The sequence below is a fragment of the Mercenaria mercenaria genome, chromosome 10 (assembly GCF_021730395.1).
Source record: "Mercenaria mercenaria strain notata chromosome 10, MADL_Memer_1, whole genome shotgun sequence".
Lineage (NCBI taxonomy): Eukaryota > Metazoa > Mollusca > Bivalvia > Venerida > Veneridae > Mercenaria > Mercenaria mercenaria.
This window is the reverse complement of record NC_069370.1, coordinates 6,933,739-6,950,871: the sequence shown is the minus strand read 5'-3', so window position 1 is coordinate 6,950,871 and position 17,133 is coordinate 6,933,739. Positions and strand designations below refer to the sequence as shown.

At 34.6% G+C, this 17,133-nt stretch overlaps 1 protein-coding gene across 1 annotated transcript; it reads right to left on the bottom strand.

The window, feature by feature from the left end:
• Positions 1-1,422: 1,422 nt before the first annotated feature.
• On the bottom strand, positions 1,423-15,987 carry LOC123559966 (myosin-binding protein C, fast-type-like). Its single transcript, XM_045352145.2, has 7 exons — positions 15,830-15,987; positions 8,949-9,188; positions 7,536-7,805; positions 6,849-7,118; positions 6,168-6,305; positions 5,437-5,595; positions 1,423-2,115 (listed from the first exon to the last, which is right to left on the bottom strand). The coding sequence occupies exons 1-7, from the start codon at positions 15,876-15,878 to the stop codon at positions 2,009-2,011; spliced, it is 1,233 nt and encodes a 410-aa protein (XP_045208080.2). The 5' UTR covers positions 15,879-15,987; the 3' UTR covers positions 1,423-2,008.
• Positions 15,988-17,133: the final 1,146 nt, after the last annotated feature.

Sequence of the window (17,133 nt, the reverse complement as noted above, 5' to 3'; positions counted from 1 at the left end):
CACCAGCAACTGCTACAAATATAGGAATAGCTGGAACAAGTGCTAATGCAGCTGAACAACCAAAAACACCTGCTGTAATATATAACCCAGTACTTACTCTCCCACAAAATTTATAACTTTTTCTGTAAGCAGCAGCTAGTTTAGTTAAGTGAATAATTAATTGATCTATTGTTTCTATTCCATTATTATTAGAAATTAAATTTTTATTGCTCATTTATATAATTAAACTTTTTATTTCTAAATTAAATTTGTTCAAGATCGCTAAACGGAACCCAACTATTAAATTTTTCACTATAACCTTTCCATTTTACTAAAGCTTGTCTTTTCTTATAGTCTCGTCTAATAACTTTTTCTATTCTAAAAACTTCTTGTGTAGTAGGTAAAAGTTCTTGTTCATAAAATGAACCTTGAACTATTTCATTATTTAAATCTTTAATAGTGTATGTTCTGGGATTTGTATTATTAATTTTATAAATTATAAATATTTCCTCTGTCCAGTTTGGTGTATATCCTTTTTCAAAATGTCTTTTAAGTTTACTTAAGCGAACTCGATCACCAATTTTAAATTTTGCTTTACTCTTTGGTATCTTTAAATCACCATATAAATTAAAGTAAACAGTACCTTTATTTAAGTTTTTACTAGCTTCGGTTGGTGTCATTTTTATACTAGAATATTTTGTTTTGTTATATTTATCAGCCATATCCTGCAAATTATCTAAATAAGTATAAGTATTATTTGCTGTAAAATATTTCCACATTATTCTTTTTAAACTTCTATTAAATCTTTCTATTACTACAGCCTTTCCTTCATTAAATGTATGGTACATATTAATCTTATTTTTATTCAAAAATGATTCAAACTTTTTATTATAAAATTCTTTTCCTTCATCTACCCATAAATTTACTGGTAATCGTCCTTCAGAAATTATTTTTTCAAATGCTTCAGTAACAGATTCTCCAGTTTTATTCTTTAATGGAATAACCCAAGCATATTTACTAAATATATCAATAACGGTTAACAAGTACTTTACTCCTTTATTATATTTTGAAAAGGTTTGCATATCAACTAAATCAGCTGACCAAGTATCATCAATATCATTAACTATCACTCTTCGTTTCCTAAATTTCCTTTTAATTGGTTTGTGTAATTCTTCTGCTAATTCATCGCTCCAATTTATTTTGGGGGTAGTAAAAGTTTGCTCTAGCCCCTTTTCCCGTTTTTTGACTTTCGTTTTTGTCCCAACCCAAGTTTGTATTTCGTTTTGATAGCTGGTTTTACAACTAAATGTTTTGCAATCTTTTCTCCAAATGTTTTTGATTTAGTGTTATTTAAATTGGAAAGCATTTGCTTATCACATGTACTCTTTTTTACACCACTGTCATAGCAAAGTCATGGTCCATACATACTGCATCCAGTTCGTTGACAGGAGGTCCGTTATCTAAAGGATTTCCTGGTCCACAATAGTTATATCCTGGAAGTGTTAAACCTTTTTTAGGTAATAAAGGTAACATTGCTTTATGAATATCTAAATTACCCCCTGTACTTTTAACAAACTTTGATTTCATCTTTCCACAAGATGAACAGGTAGCTTTTATCATTTTTCTCCCATTTTTTGTTATAACATAATGGGGGTTTATATTATCAGTAAATCTTCTTTCTTTCAAACAATATATTTTATTCTGTAAACTCATCTATATCATATGTATTTAAATTTAACTTTAAAAACTTTTAATTGGGTTTAAAACCTGTGGATTTCAAATTGTCCGGCATTGGTCAGTCTGGACCGAGGGGTCAAAAGGTCAGGGGGGTCAGATTGAGCTCGCTTCGGTAATTCTAATACTACTCTCTACCTATTTTGCTCGTTTTTTGAAATTATCATTATTAAGTCAGGGATTAATTCCCCGCCCCGTAGGTCAAATGAAATGCACATTACTAAAGTTCAGTAATTGCACGTTTTAAACTGTTCATCTAAAATCGGCCAATATATTACATAAGTTCTCAAATGTCTTAAATTTCAAGTAGCGCGATAAGTACTGGTAGTAACAAATTTCTCAAACTCAGTGGATATGGCATGCTTGCTTCTGATGGTGACGGCGGTTCTGGTGGCGGGACAGCTGAAACAAAAACTAAACGGTAATTATCGTTATTATATATCTTTCGACCAAAATGCTTTTATCGATTTGTTTATGGATTTGAATATTACATATGTCTTTTATTTTGTATCTAACTTGAAATTTGAATTTAATTTGAAATGTTAGATGGCCTGAGTGACCGAGTGGCTAAGGTCGCTGCCTTCAAATCACTTGCCCCTCGCCGATGTGGGTTCGAGCCTCACCCGGGGCGTTGAATTCTTCATGTGAGAAAGCCATCCAGCTGGCTTACGGAAGGTCGGTGGTTCTAACCAGGTACCCGTCCGTGGTGAAATAATGCACGGAGGGGCACTTCGGGTCTTCCTCCACCATCAAAGCTTGAAAGTCGCCATATGACCTATAATTATGTTGGTGCGACGTTAAACCCAACAAAAAATAACTTGAATATTAATGTTTGCAAGACTGCTGATATCGATCATAAAACGAACTTGAAAATGCGAGAATTCTTAGGCTTTAACTCGAGGATAACTTTAAGAAAAATACAAATTTACATAATTGAGCCGTGCCATGAGAAAACCAACATAGTGGGTTTGCGACCAGCATGGTTCCAGACCAGCCTGCGCATCCGCACAGTCTGGTCAGGATCCATGCTGGTCGCAAACCCACTATGTTGGTTTTCTCATGGCACAGATTTATTATTTGGATTAAATGAATGCGTTTCCTCCCTTTGGTATTGACATAAAAAGGCAGCATGCTTGTTAACATACGTTCTGTGGCTGTATATCTATCAAAATGCATGGAAAATGAAATAGTCCTCTATTAAACAACATAAATGCATCAGTTGTTCAAAGACTGTTGTTACAAATTAAGTAGTACGAGAACTGTTACGCATGTAAAACAATTATTGAATGAATGTAGCAGTATGCACAGTATTTAGACCACGCTCTGTCTCAGTCTACAGTGTAAGATAGTTACTTAACTACGATATTCTATATCTACACTGCAAAGATATTGACAGAATAAGTTTGCCAATGAGATTGTGAAAATACACTGATTCACCACAACCTAAGAATCTAATAGTTCCTCCCTCTTGAACTTTGTGAAAGGATGGTACAATACAGCAATATTACAAGAAGACAGGGCAACTTATCTACATTGCTACATTCCTAAGAAACATACCTGGTGTGTTACACTGAACCATATTAGATAGATTTGCTAAATCCCTCAAAAACATACCTTTTTTGTTACACTGAACCATATTAGATAAATTGGCTACATTCCTCAGAAACATACCTGGTGTGTTACACTGAACCATATTAGATAGATTTGCTACATTCCTCAGAAACATACCTGGTGTGTTACACTGAACCATATTAGATAGATTTGCTACATTCCTCAGAAACATACCTGGCGTGTTACACTGAACCATATTAGATAGATTTGCTAGCTAAGTTCCTCAGAAACATACCTGGTGTGTTACACTGAACCAAAATAGATAGATTTGCTACATTCCTCAGAAACATACCTGGTGTGTTACACTGAACCATATTACATAGATTTGCTAGCTAAATTCCTCAGAAACATACCTGGTGTGTTAAACTGAACCATATTACATAGATTTGCTAGCTAAATTCCTCAGAAACATACCTGGTGTGTTAAACTGAACCATATTAGATAGATTTGCTAGCTAAATTCCTCAGAAACATACCTGGTGTATTAAACTGAACCATATTAGATAGACTGGCTACATTCCTCAGAAACATACCTGGTGTGTTACACTGAACCATATTTGGATAGATTTGCTAGCTAAATTCCTCAGAAACATACCTGGTGTGTTAAACTGAACCATATTAGATAGATTTGCTAGCTAAATTCCTCAGAAACATACCTGGTGTGTTAAACTGAACCATATTAGATAGATTTGCTAGCTAAATTCCTCAGAAACATACCTGGTGTGTTAAACTGAACCATATTAGATAGATTTGCTAGCTAAATTCCTCAGAAACATACCTGGTGTATTTAACTGAACCATATTAGATAGATTTGCTAGCTAGATTCCTCAGAAACATACCTGGTGTATTAAACTGAACCATATTAGATAGATTTGCTAGCTAGATTCCTCAGAAACATACCTGGTGTATTAAACTGAACCATATTAGATAGATTTGCTAGCTAGATTCCTCAGAAACATACCTGGTGTGTTAAACTGAACCATATTAGATATATTTGCTAGCTAAATTCCTCAGAAACATACCTGGTGTGTTAAACTGAACCACATTAGATAGATTTGCTAGCTAAATTCCTCAGAAACATACCTGGTGTATTAAACTGAACCATATTAGATAGACTGGCTACATTCCTCAGAAACATACCTGGTGTGTTACACTGAACCATATTTGGATAGATTTGCTAGCTAAATTCCTCAGAAACATACCTGGTGTGTTAAACTGAACCATATTAGATATATTTGCTAGCTAAATTCCTCAGAAACATACCTGGTGTGTTAAACTGAACCATATTAGATAGATTTGCTAGCTAAATTCCTCAGAAACATACCTGGTGTGTTAAACTGAACCATATTAGATATATTTGCTAGCTAAATTCCTCAGAAACATACCTGGTGTGTTAAACTGAACCATATTAGATAGATTTGCTAGCTAAATTCCTCAGAAACATAACTGGTGTGTTAAACTGAACCATATTAGATAGATTTGCTAGCTAAATTCCTCAGAAACATACCTGGTGTATTAAACTGAACCATATTAGATAGATTGGCTACATTCCTCAGAAACATACCTGGTGTGTTACACTGAACCGTATTTGGATAGATTTGCTAGCTAAATTCCTCAGAAACATACCTGGTGTGTTAAACTGAACCATATTAGATAGATTTGCTAGCTAAATTCCTCAGAAACATACCTGGTGTGTTAAACTGAACCATATTAGATATATTTGCTAGCTAAATTCCTCAGAAACATACCTGGTGTGTTAAACTGAACCATATTAGATAGATTTGCTAGCTAAATTCCTCAGAAACATACCTGGTGTATTAAACTGAACCATATTAGATAGATTGGCTACATTCCTCAGAAACATACCTGGTGTGTTACACTGAACCATATTTGGATAGATTTGCTAGCTAAATTCCTCAGAAACATACCTGGTGTGTTACACTCAACCATATTTGGATAGATTTGCTAGCTAAATTCCTTAGAAACATACCTGGTGTGTTACACTCAACCATATTTGGATAGATTTGCTAGCTAAATTCCCCAGAAACATACCTGGTGTGTTACACTCAACCATATTTGGATAGATTGCTAGCTAAATTCCCCAGAAACATACCTGGTGTGTTAAACTGAACCTTATTGGATAGATTTGAAGCTTCTCCTTTTCTGTTACTGGATTTGATCTCCATGTCGTATGTTGTGGCTGGGTTTAGGTTCGAAATAGTGTGGGTTACACGATCTAAGCTGTGGTCTTCCAATGTTACCGTGTCCAATTCTGTTCCAAATGTAATTATAAAATTACATTTTAACAAAGAAACACTTTCTAATTGTGCATAACCTTGTTTGAAAATTATTCATCAATTAACTGCTTTTACTCTAAATTTCAGACGTAAGACTAGAAACACATTTTAACATAATGTAGAAACTGATTCCACAGAATGTAAATGTTCTTGTTTTTTTCAAAAAAAAGACATCTTTAAGAAGTCACTTAGTTAAGGCCGATGTATCTACTTCGGTCGAAAGGCAATACAACTGACGGAGCAAAATTACTTGGCCTGCATTGAAGAACTTGATAACTGTTCATTTAAAACTATGAAGTAAAGAAACAGTACAACGTTTTGAGCTAAGACAAGTTTTGCAGGTAGGCAAGACAGGAAAAATCTCTTTCATTTTTTTAATTAAGTAATATTTTCCTGGTATTTTTATATTGATCACATTTACTTTTCAACGATATATGTACAACACATAGTAATGATAAATTAAACGTGCTTAACTCTCCATTTATATCACAGTTTTGTTCACAGCACATATTGATATATGGCAAAAAATACAAATACCTTCTCTTACCTTGTTTTTCGCCGTTTTGTGTCATAATGATAGTGAATGTCTGTTTGTTGCCATAGTCAAAGCCGGGAAGCCAAGACAATATCGCGCTGGTAGTGGTTATCGTTCCTGCCTGAAGATCTGTTGCACTATCAGGTGGACCTTAGAAAATACAGCTGCGTAATTTAAGTATCACGTTTCAACAGACTCGATATAAAAAGGAAATCAGTTCAATTACGATATATATAGAGAAATTTATATAGAGAAATTTTTAATTACTGCATTTGATTAGAACAAATTAGGACTTTATATTAGAAATCTTGATAGATTAGATGTTTTAAACAAAAATTATCAAATTATTTCAAGGATGGTCTTTAATACATACTTCATTTCAAGCAGCTATTTCACGACATCAGTACCGATATTAAGTAAATCAGTTATACTTAAAGGGTAAGCAAACTAACCTAATGTTTTGACACAACAGTATTTCTGTTGGCTCAGTGAGAACCGTTTTCAAAATTATTACAGATATTTGTTTAACATATGTGCATATATAAGTCAAATTTAGAGAAATGTGTCGTCTTTTCAGACAGACTGCAATAGTTGGTTAATTGCTGCATCGTATTCTTTCAACAACATTTCTGACTGTTTTTCACGAGTTTTGTATTGAATATAAGGTTATCTGTCATTAAAATGATCTTTTACCATCAGCTTCTATCCAGTACTGGTATATGTTTTCGCCGACCGAATTACTCATCGTAACGGTATAATTTCCAAAGTCGTCGACTTTCATGCTCTGGAGATTGACGAAGGAGGTATATCCGGAGTCAACATGTTCTATTACAGTGTCATTATGGTACCAGGTGTAATTAGGAGGCGGGTAACCAGTGGCAAACATCTCCAGCTTCACATATTGTCCTACACGTGGTTTTTGTATGTAGCTGATAGCTTTTTTCGGGTCGGGTCTGGGAACACCTAATTTATTAAAATAAAATTTATCTAATCAAATAATGTAGAAGATGTATGTACTTCGTCATTGTACGTGTTACCTGCCTATAAGAAAACATAATTTATAAAACTAACATACGCAACTTTGAGCTTTGCCACTGTATGTGATGCACGTTTACAAGGTATACTATATTGAACTAGGACGCGTGTATGTAATGTAGAGAACAGTTTATACAAACGTGTTAGTATTATAAAATACTTCTTTCTTTCTTGCAAGCTGTGTTAAAACATTTTATTCCCTGCCTACAGGTTGTTTAAAACTAACCAATTTACTTAATGATACCTCTTGGTTTCTTGAAGTTTTTACACGTAACGCCAGTACAGTTACTCAGTCTCATACAAACACTATAGATCTGTGCCAGTGAAAGTTTTAACAATACTTACATAGAACTGTTATATTAAAATACAAATGGTCGTAGTTTAACTCATTAGAACATGTCAGTAGATATCTGTCCATGTTGTTGCAATGCACTACAAAGCTGATGCTTAATTTTCCTTGGTTGTTGACTGACTGGTATGCAAGTGCACTGTTACTCATCTGCACTAACTTCACGTCCGGGAAAGGGTTCCCCTCCACAATAATTTCTGTAGAAAATGTCTCATTTTCAACTAAAGTATCTTTTACAAGTTTGTTTTCTAGGATGTTAGCTGGATCTGAAAAAAAGAGAAGAAAATGCAATTGATTTTAACAACAACTGTTAGCGAAGATTATAAATAAATAAATACTACGTACAGGAAGATGAATAATGCATCTTTGGTTAAATCAAAGTCGGAGTGAACCAGCCAACGACTGTATTAGAGCTGCGCCATGAGAAAACCAACATAGCGCGTTTGCGACCAGCATCCGCGTAGTCTGGTCAGGTTCCATGCTGTTCGCTAACAGTTTCTTTGTAGGCTTTGAAAGCCTGCTGGTCGCAAATTAACTATGTTGAGTTATTTATGTTGCAGCTCGTTTACAGTTTGGCTATTAACTCATACCTTTGTATCAAGAAAAGCCTTATTGAAAATAAGATATGCAAATAAGATAACTGTATTTTCATAGCCGCTTTAGGAGTTCATCATTTACACTATTCATAACTATTCATAAATCCAATCCGTCTGTAAAAAATCAAATGCCAAAATATTAAGGTTTCTAAAACATTTCCCGCCTTTTAGATACAGGTACTACGGATACTATCTCAAAGGATATATGAGCCGCGCCATGAGAAAACCAACATAATGGCTTTGCGACCAGCATGGATCCAGACCAGTCTGCGCATCCCCGCAGTCTGGTCAGGATCCATGCTGTTAGCTTTCAAAGCCTATTGGAGTTAGAGAAACTGTTAGCGCACAGCATGGATCCTGACCAGACTGCGCGGATGTGCAGGCTGGTCTGGATCCATGCTGGTCGCAAACCCACTATGTTGGTTTTCTCATGGCGCGGCTCATATCAGAAATCTAAATTCAAAAATATAAGAAGCGAGATTAATCATTGCCCGAAAATAATGGCCAGTTCCTTCATTTTTCAATACTCCTTGTCGTAAAAGTTGAAGTTTAGCAATATTTTAGGCCAAAGGTTTTGATAAATTAGAGTGTGTCACAATATAATAGATTTTAGTCCTGAAGTTCTATTTGACTTACTCTTTAATCGAAACTATAGTTATCTCCTGATGCACTTGAATCACAGCATTATAATTTTAATTTACTCTCCTCAATGTACAGGTACTATATCAACAGTTAGAGATAACTGGACATTCGGACTATTTTTTTGTGCCGTTTTACTTCCAATGTATAACCACTGATGGAAAATTTACTCACAAGTCACATCTACAGATGCTTCAAATATCTTCTTCGTTGCATTTGTAGAATGGTCAATCTCAAAACACTCGTAGTCGTCTGCAGAATTCCGCGTGATGTGGTTGATGGTTAGACTCGGACCATCCTGGTGATACTGTAAATTTGAACTTTCCCAGTATACTGAAGTCTGTGGTGATCTCTCTCCATCGCAGAATACAAATAGGTCGTTGCCTTCTCTTACCGGTTGTTTGGTATTTTGGGCTGTTCATTAAGATATAGAAGAGATTAAGTCAGTATCAAGTACAAACACTCTCAATATGGAGGTCTCCATGAAAATTCGTTAAAGTGGTTAAGGTCGCTGACTTTGAATCACATGCCCCTCACCAATGTGGATTGAGCTTCACTCGGGGCGTGGAATTCTTCATGTGAAGAAGCCATGAAATAATTAAGAAATGATTTATATAGCAAAAAAAAGTGTTTTTGAACTATTTATGCACGATGGGCGGTTATAGGTCGGCCGCAATAATTCCACGAGGGCGAAGCCCTCGTCAAATTATTTGTACGACGTAATGTGTATAAATAGTGTTAAAACACGATTTTGTTATAAATTATTTCGATTCTAATGTGGCCTTAATCTTAAACAGTAGATAAAATATAGGTGCACTCTTTCTTGGTCGCAACAAAAAAAAATGACGTAACCGCACGTTTACGTGACGTCAATCCAGCGTTAGTGTGTTTTATCAGAGACAAGCATATTGAAATGCAAACTCTAATATGCTTGTCTCTGTTAAAACACGCTTACGCTTGAATGACGTCACGTTAACGTGCGGTGACGTCAAAGCTTTTGTTGCGACCAAGAATGAGCAGTACTGTATTAATTTTTATCTACTGTTTTAGATAAAAGGCATATTGGAATAGAATTATTTTATGTTTTCCAGTGAATTATAGAGTTTTCTCAGTGAAATAAAAGTGATAATCAACAGTTTTGAAACAGTAGATTATCATTTTTATTTTTCACTGCTTTTGCCGAACTAGTTCCGGTCCTCCGTCGCGACTGAAGTCAAACTGTATACCGAGCGTTATGAATACCGGGGACCATAATGACGATGACGTCGTTAAAATGACGTCATTTGTGTTATGCTTTCCGTTGATCTTTCCCGCGATTTTCGACATTTTATAAATTGCGTAACAAAAGTAAAGTATTACACACAAAAATAAAAAGAAAATTTGATTGTATCAGTGAAATATCTATTTTATTTCACTCGTGAGCACCAAAAAATGTCATTTTCACTCGTGGTCACTTGAGAAATAAAATTGATATTTCACTGAAACAAACAAATATCCTCTATATAATTTATAGAAAAACCGTGTTTTAACACTATTTTTACACTCGGGCCGTAATACGTGGTACAAATAATTTCACTCGGGCTGTGCCCTCGTGAAATTATTACGCCCGACGTATAACCGCCCGTCGAGCATAAATAGTGTTAAGGCACTGTTTTGCTATAATTTATTTCTTAAATGAGGCATCTGGGAGTCTTCCTCCACCACCAAAACTGGAAAGTCGCCTTATGACCTATAAGTGTGTCAGTGCGATCCAACAAAACAACCTCTGAACATGATTTTATATTAACATCATTTGCAGTCTTTATAAAGCAAATAAATATTTTTCTTCCTAGGAATCTGAATCATATATCTTTAAACCTTAGAAAAACAATGATTTTTACATTACAGAAATCGTGTGGCATTATAAAACGAAATGAGCCGCACCATGAGAAAACTAGTGGCTTTTCGACCAGTATGGATCCAGACCAGCACGCGCATCCGCGCAGTCTGGTCAGGATCCATGCTATCCGCTATTACAGGGGTGGTATAGTACGTCATCAACAGGTGCGCACAACACTTCCCGATGCGGCTTTTTTATGTCAAAACACCTCGATTCGGTTAGTAAACTAGCGATTATTTCATTGGTAACGTATAGATTTGGAAATGACCTGTAGTCTAAAGTACCCGCATGTGTCTCTAGTCTATCACTGACGTTTGCATTTTTCAAGAAAGTCTTACGTTTAAGAGAACATTCGAGCACAATGCACTTCATGGAAACACTTCCCCATTCACCACACCATATTATATCGCATAAAAAGAGTTTTCATGCATTTCTAATGACTAAATACTTTGACGGGTGTTCTTTTATGGCAAACAGAGGTCAGTGATACCTTAATTAATTATTGGAATCTATAGTTTCAAAGAAATCAGTAATATAAAATTTTTCCTTCCCGGTTCACCAGGTAAAACGATGCACTTCCCGGCTCCCGCCCGTGTGGCATTGTGTTTGACTTATTATATGTAGCCTTTCAATTTATTTTGACGCATAGTACTTCGGTTACCATACCAGCAAAACTAGTATTTAGCAATGAACGTTTATGTCAGTAAAAACAGTGTTTAATTTACTTTCAAGGGCTATATTATGACATATTTACTGTTTTCTTTTTCAGATCACAACAGAAACACCTGAGATATTTTGTTTATCAGAATTAAATTATGAAGCTAAACACTTGGGGTTCAGCAGTATGATATCCGTAGACAGATGAACATAAACTGCATATTGTAATTCATGCATTTCTCGGGAATAAAATGACACATCAAAAAAATCAGAATTGTAGAAAGAACAATACCCGCTTGTTGTGGATGTTTGTGAAAAAGTCAGAAATGAAGACAACAAAAGTAGTCGTTGTTTGAGGTTCACTCACTGGCAATATGTGCAGACACCGTTTAAAACAGCTCACTGTTACGTGTGACCACTACCGTACAATATTGAGCCATGGACAGCTTTTGTAGAAGGAATTTAATGTGATTTTGCGTGACTTCAAACAATTGTGATTTTTTATTGAAACATGTTTTGTTTTGTCTGTCTGTGTTGAAGTCACAGAGTCTTGTCAGTGCCTCGCTTTTCTTCTAAATAATATTTGACAGATTTTGATGAAAGGCAACAGCAGTATTAAACTTTGTATGAAATGTAGTTGACACTAATGCTCATAATGGGTAAAACACAACAATGTAAGTATTCTTGTTATCTCTATGTTTCGGTTAATAAATGTTCACAGCCACTTTATCAATTTTTGTGTTTTTAATGAAATTTCTGAGTTATAATTAGTGTAACTGCGCAAAATCTCAACATTTTCCAGTTTAATGGTTTCAAGAGTTATTATATTCTGATTTTTGTTGATTTTGAAGTTTAAGCAGTGCATCTCCACTTCATGTCTTTCTGTGGTGTCTGAATATTTCCAATTGTTGAGAATATGTGACATAGAGATGTACACTACTTCTTGATCGAAGAAAATTAAAGCATACAATGTGGAAAGAATTTGTCAGATATGCGATCTTAATGAAACTTAAGGTGAATTTCATTTTTTTAAATGTTGAGTTATAAAGAATTACGTCCAAAGTTAATGAAACGTTATCATTATGCTCGTATTTATAAGTGTGTATAAAATTTAGAATTGCTACAATCAAGTAACAAATCTACTTTCGTTGATTTGTGTAAATATATAACATAAGCTGATAAAAAGGAAGATGTTGCTATGTCTTGAAAGTGTATGTGCGTATGTTTGTGTCACAACGGCTTCCACTGTGTAAGGGTTTAAATAAAAAATCAGTAAAATTTCCTATTTTAAATAATCTTTTATACAACAACCTTTTCAACAACTAAACAGTTTAAGAAAAGCAAAATAATTTACATTGCAAGTAAAATTGTTCTACCACTGTTCAAGCTCACTTCGAGTTTAAACATGTAATTGGGTGCACTAAGATTTACAAGCAAAATCTGAACATTAGTCAAATGTTAAATCCTGAACCGCTTTCTAGTGTAGATTCAATCGATGTCCCACTACGTGGTAATTATAATTTAGTTGCAGTCTCTCTTGGTCTTTCCCTGCGCACATCTAAAACTCCTTAAAAAGAACATTTCGTTGGCGCTATACAGTAATTTCTCATTTTTCCCGAGCGATTGTGATGATCACGTGGCCCTGAAACGTTAAACAGAATAAATAGCAGCATATCATTAAAAACTAAACTGCATTGGTGCGACTTTATACCTTTAAAGATATATTAAAAGGTTGCTCCTTTAAAAAAAACAGCACATGATAATAATTTAACTATATAATTTTGCTTTACTTAGCATATTATCAATGCATATTCTTATTTGTCTCATCGAGTCTTGCCTTGAACTCAAGTTCGGAATCAAAGCCGTCATACTCGACTATTTTCGATGACACGCCATATAGTTATCATGAAAAAATAATTAGAGTAACAAGTTAACTAATGGTTTCCAAAATACTTTCTATTTATATTATCATGTGTCGAAGTGCCTATCTAACTATACTCCTTATTAAGGTTTATCTGCTGTAACATTATTGAAATTAAATCAGTTATTTATACCCATACCTTCAAACAGCAACCGACATAGTCGTGATAAAGTTTGGTACGGAGACCTAGTTGAGTGCTGAAATCCTTGTCTGGGGTAATAGAAGATGTTCTCCACTTCTCAAATATTATGTCGTACAGCTTTTGGAAAATATAATACGTCAATCATGTCTTGCATGCCGATCACTCAGCAATCCTTTTGAAAATATATTGACAATTCCATTGATGCAGACTAGAAGTTTTGTTTCTTTTTTCATCTTTCATGTACCTAAAATAACAAATATAAGGACATGATAGAACATAATTATATCATACATATGCACGTTTATAGTATACAACATATGTTCAAGATATGCCTCGTTCTTTAAATATTATCTTCAAATGCTTAAATAAAGTCTACGGACCATCTAGTGCAAGCAGTCTAACTATTAGTTATTCGAATTAATAGAACTTTCAGGCAAGCGTGATCACATTTACATGAGCATCAGCCCGATGTTAGTCATGCTGGAAACTGGTGAGCCGGGAAGGACATCAATTCAGTTGGTGAACCGGGAAGGCGAAATTTTAGTTTACTGATTTTTCGGAAAGTTTAGATTCCAGTGACTAATCAAGGTATCACTGACATTTGTTTACCATAAAAGAACACCCGTCAATGCTTGAATTTATCAGAAATGCATGTAAACTCTTGTTATGCGATAAAATATGGTGTGGTGAATAGGGAAGTGTTTCCATGAAGTGCATTGTGCACGAATGTTCTCTTAAACGTAAGGCTTTCTTGAAAAATGCAAACGTAAATGATAAACTAGACGCATGTGCGGGTACTTTCGACTATATGTCATTTCCGAATCTATTAGTTATCAATGTAATAATCGCAAGTTTACTCACCGAATCGAGATGTTTTGACACAAAAAAGCCGCATCGGGAAGTGTTGTGCGCACCTGTTGATGACGTACTATACCACCCCTGTATTATACCCCCTTCACATCTACGATTTTTTCTTACGATTTGCCAACTCGTAGGCAGTCGCACGCAATCGTAAATAGCTCGTAGGTAGTCGTAAATAGCTCGGCACTATTTGCAGACGATAGTATGCAATCGTGAACGTTGAAGTAATATTTTTGACATGTCAAAAATTTCTTACGATCGTCCGCGATTTGAATTATCGGTGAATAGCTCGTAAAAAGCTCGTAACAAGTCGTTAGTATCGTAAACAACACGTAAACCACTCGTAAGCGCTCGTAAATGTATCGTAAAGACTTTGTTTTTCTATTAAATACGATGTGTTTACGAGTTCTTACGATTTCTTTCACGATGCGGTGCGAGGAGTTTACGATTTGTTACGGGCACTTTACGAGTACTTTACGAGTAGGTATGTATGCTTTACGATTTATGAGAGGTATAAAAGCTACCAAATCGAACAGTTCCTTTCAGTTGCCGCAAATACGTCAAAGGAGTGAGACCTCAATCATATCTGCAACAATGCCACCTAAAAAGAAGGTAGTCAACAAGAAGAGGAGAGCACGCTCGCCTTCACCACGACCACAACCAATGTTAAATGTCACTGAGGTAGAAAAACATGATATTCGTAAATACTCGTATCTAACACGCAACTACTCGTAAAAACTCGTAAACAAATCGTAATGTACTCATAAAGCTTTTGGTGAATCATGATATTCCGTAATTCACTCGCAACAGCTCGTAAATAACTCGTAAATAGCTCGTAAAACGATCGTATTGATCCGTAATTACTCGGAACAAATCGGTAATTTTAGTCGTGAACTTTTACGATTTTGTGCAATCCGTCACAAATCGTAAATAAACGGTTTCTCAATGGGAAACATTAGGCAGTTACTTCCCTTGATTATGTCCAAGAAGTATATTGGTCCTACCTCTGTTTTTTATCGTTGACTTCTTTGTAATTTTCAAAAGCAATATCTATAATAAAATTCATTGAATTGGAAAATGATTAAGGTCAGGTTTTCTTTTAGTGGCTCTCTGTTAAATTTAGGTTTGGTTAATAATTTTTATTTAGAAACCTACGCATAAAAAGCATATTTATTTTGACCAACCACAACATCTTGGACAAAGGTTATAATGAAAAAGTCAGAGAAATCCAACTGAAAGGGACCAATGTAGTATTTGGTTATCCTTGCGCTGTATCCTACAACTTTTCAAGGGAAGTAACAAGCTAATGTTCCTCATTTGCAATAGGCTTTGAAAGCAAACAGCATGGATCCTGACGACTGCGCGGATGCGCAGGCTGGTCTGGATCCATGCTGGTCGCAAAGCCATTATGTTGGTTTTCTCATGGCGCGGCTCAAATAAAGAGATAGAAACTAACACACGTTCATAAGCCATCTGAGCTGATTTAGCATTATGTATGATTCTTTGATGATCGTTTCGAAATGTTTTATAATATGTACACACCGGTTTTCAATTAGCGATTATTACGAACTAATGCAAAAATAAAATAAACCTACCTGCAACTAAAACAAACCAGGTTATTAACAACACGAGTGCTCTTTCCATTGTTTTATAACTTTATGCAAGCATTATGGAGGTATATATGGTGTACACTGAGCATATTTAAGAACGGGGTGTTTTATAAACTGGTAGTGATATAGAAACAGTACCTAAAATTTCAAATTATGAAAAACAATTTAAAAAAATAACGTTGATTGTTTATATATATAATTTAAGACCGAATAAAATACTCAAGTTTTGATCTGATCATTTTCAAGCCTGTTATTGATGATTTTCTGAAACTTCTTACTTAATTTCCATGTACTCTCTCTTGCAGATAGTCCTACCTATCTAGCCATTGATGAATATTTAATCCCCAATAATAACTGGATTATTCAGAAAAAAAAACTTATGTCAATGCAAAAGAATTGTCAAATACATGCACATTGTATGATATCACAAAATGTTTTAAGACTGATAAAATAAATTCAGATCCACTATTTAAGCTGAAATTTAGATATGATATTATTTATACCATATCACACATCATATATAAAAACAAGAAAAAACTCTTCAGTATTTACCATAAAAATGGACATTTAAATGAAATGACTTATCGCTAGTTTTTAACCATACAGTTACTGCATTCTGCCTTTTGATATTCGTCATACAGGTGTAAATGTAAATTTAAGGTAGGATTATTATTTGGGTAATTGATTGATCTCTAGTACTATGTCTAAGTGATGCTATGTTTTCTTTAAACAATTAATTTTAGTTCGATCAAAGTCGCGAGTACATGAGTTACCTTATCTTTAACCCCGCGAATCTGTTATCATGAATATGTGTTGTATATACATCATCATATAGGAGAATCATATTGATTTTAGTGAATTAATTGTACAAAATATGCAAAACAAAAATCTCTGTATCCATATATTTTACGAGTTGTTACATTTTGTTCTGACACAATTTATTTTCCTGTATTGTTTTTATCTCCAGTTGTATGTGTGTTGAAATTAAAGTTTTGAAGTATACATATCTATTACATACATATATGCATGCATATCGGAATATCAAGCAATAGAAATACGAACGTGTTTCGAATGACTCCAGTTTTAAACAGGCTAAACATGAAGAATGTTTACAATGATTTAAACGTAACGTCTAACTTGTTAGTAAATAAGGTATATGAAGGAATGTAACTTGTAAGTTACTGAAAGGAGTTCTATCACTGGACAATGGATTGGAATCCCCACTTTGCGTCTGGTCTTCTTACTGGACTTTGAAAGGCGTCTGAATCATTTCTGTGAAGGTATGTTCT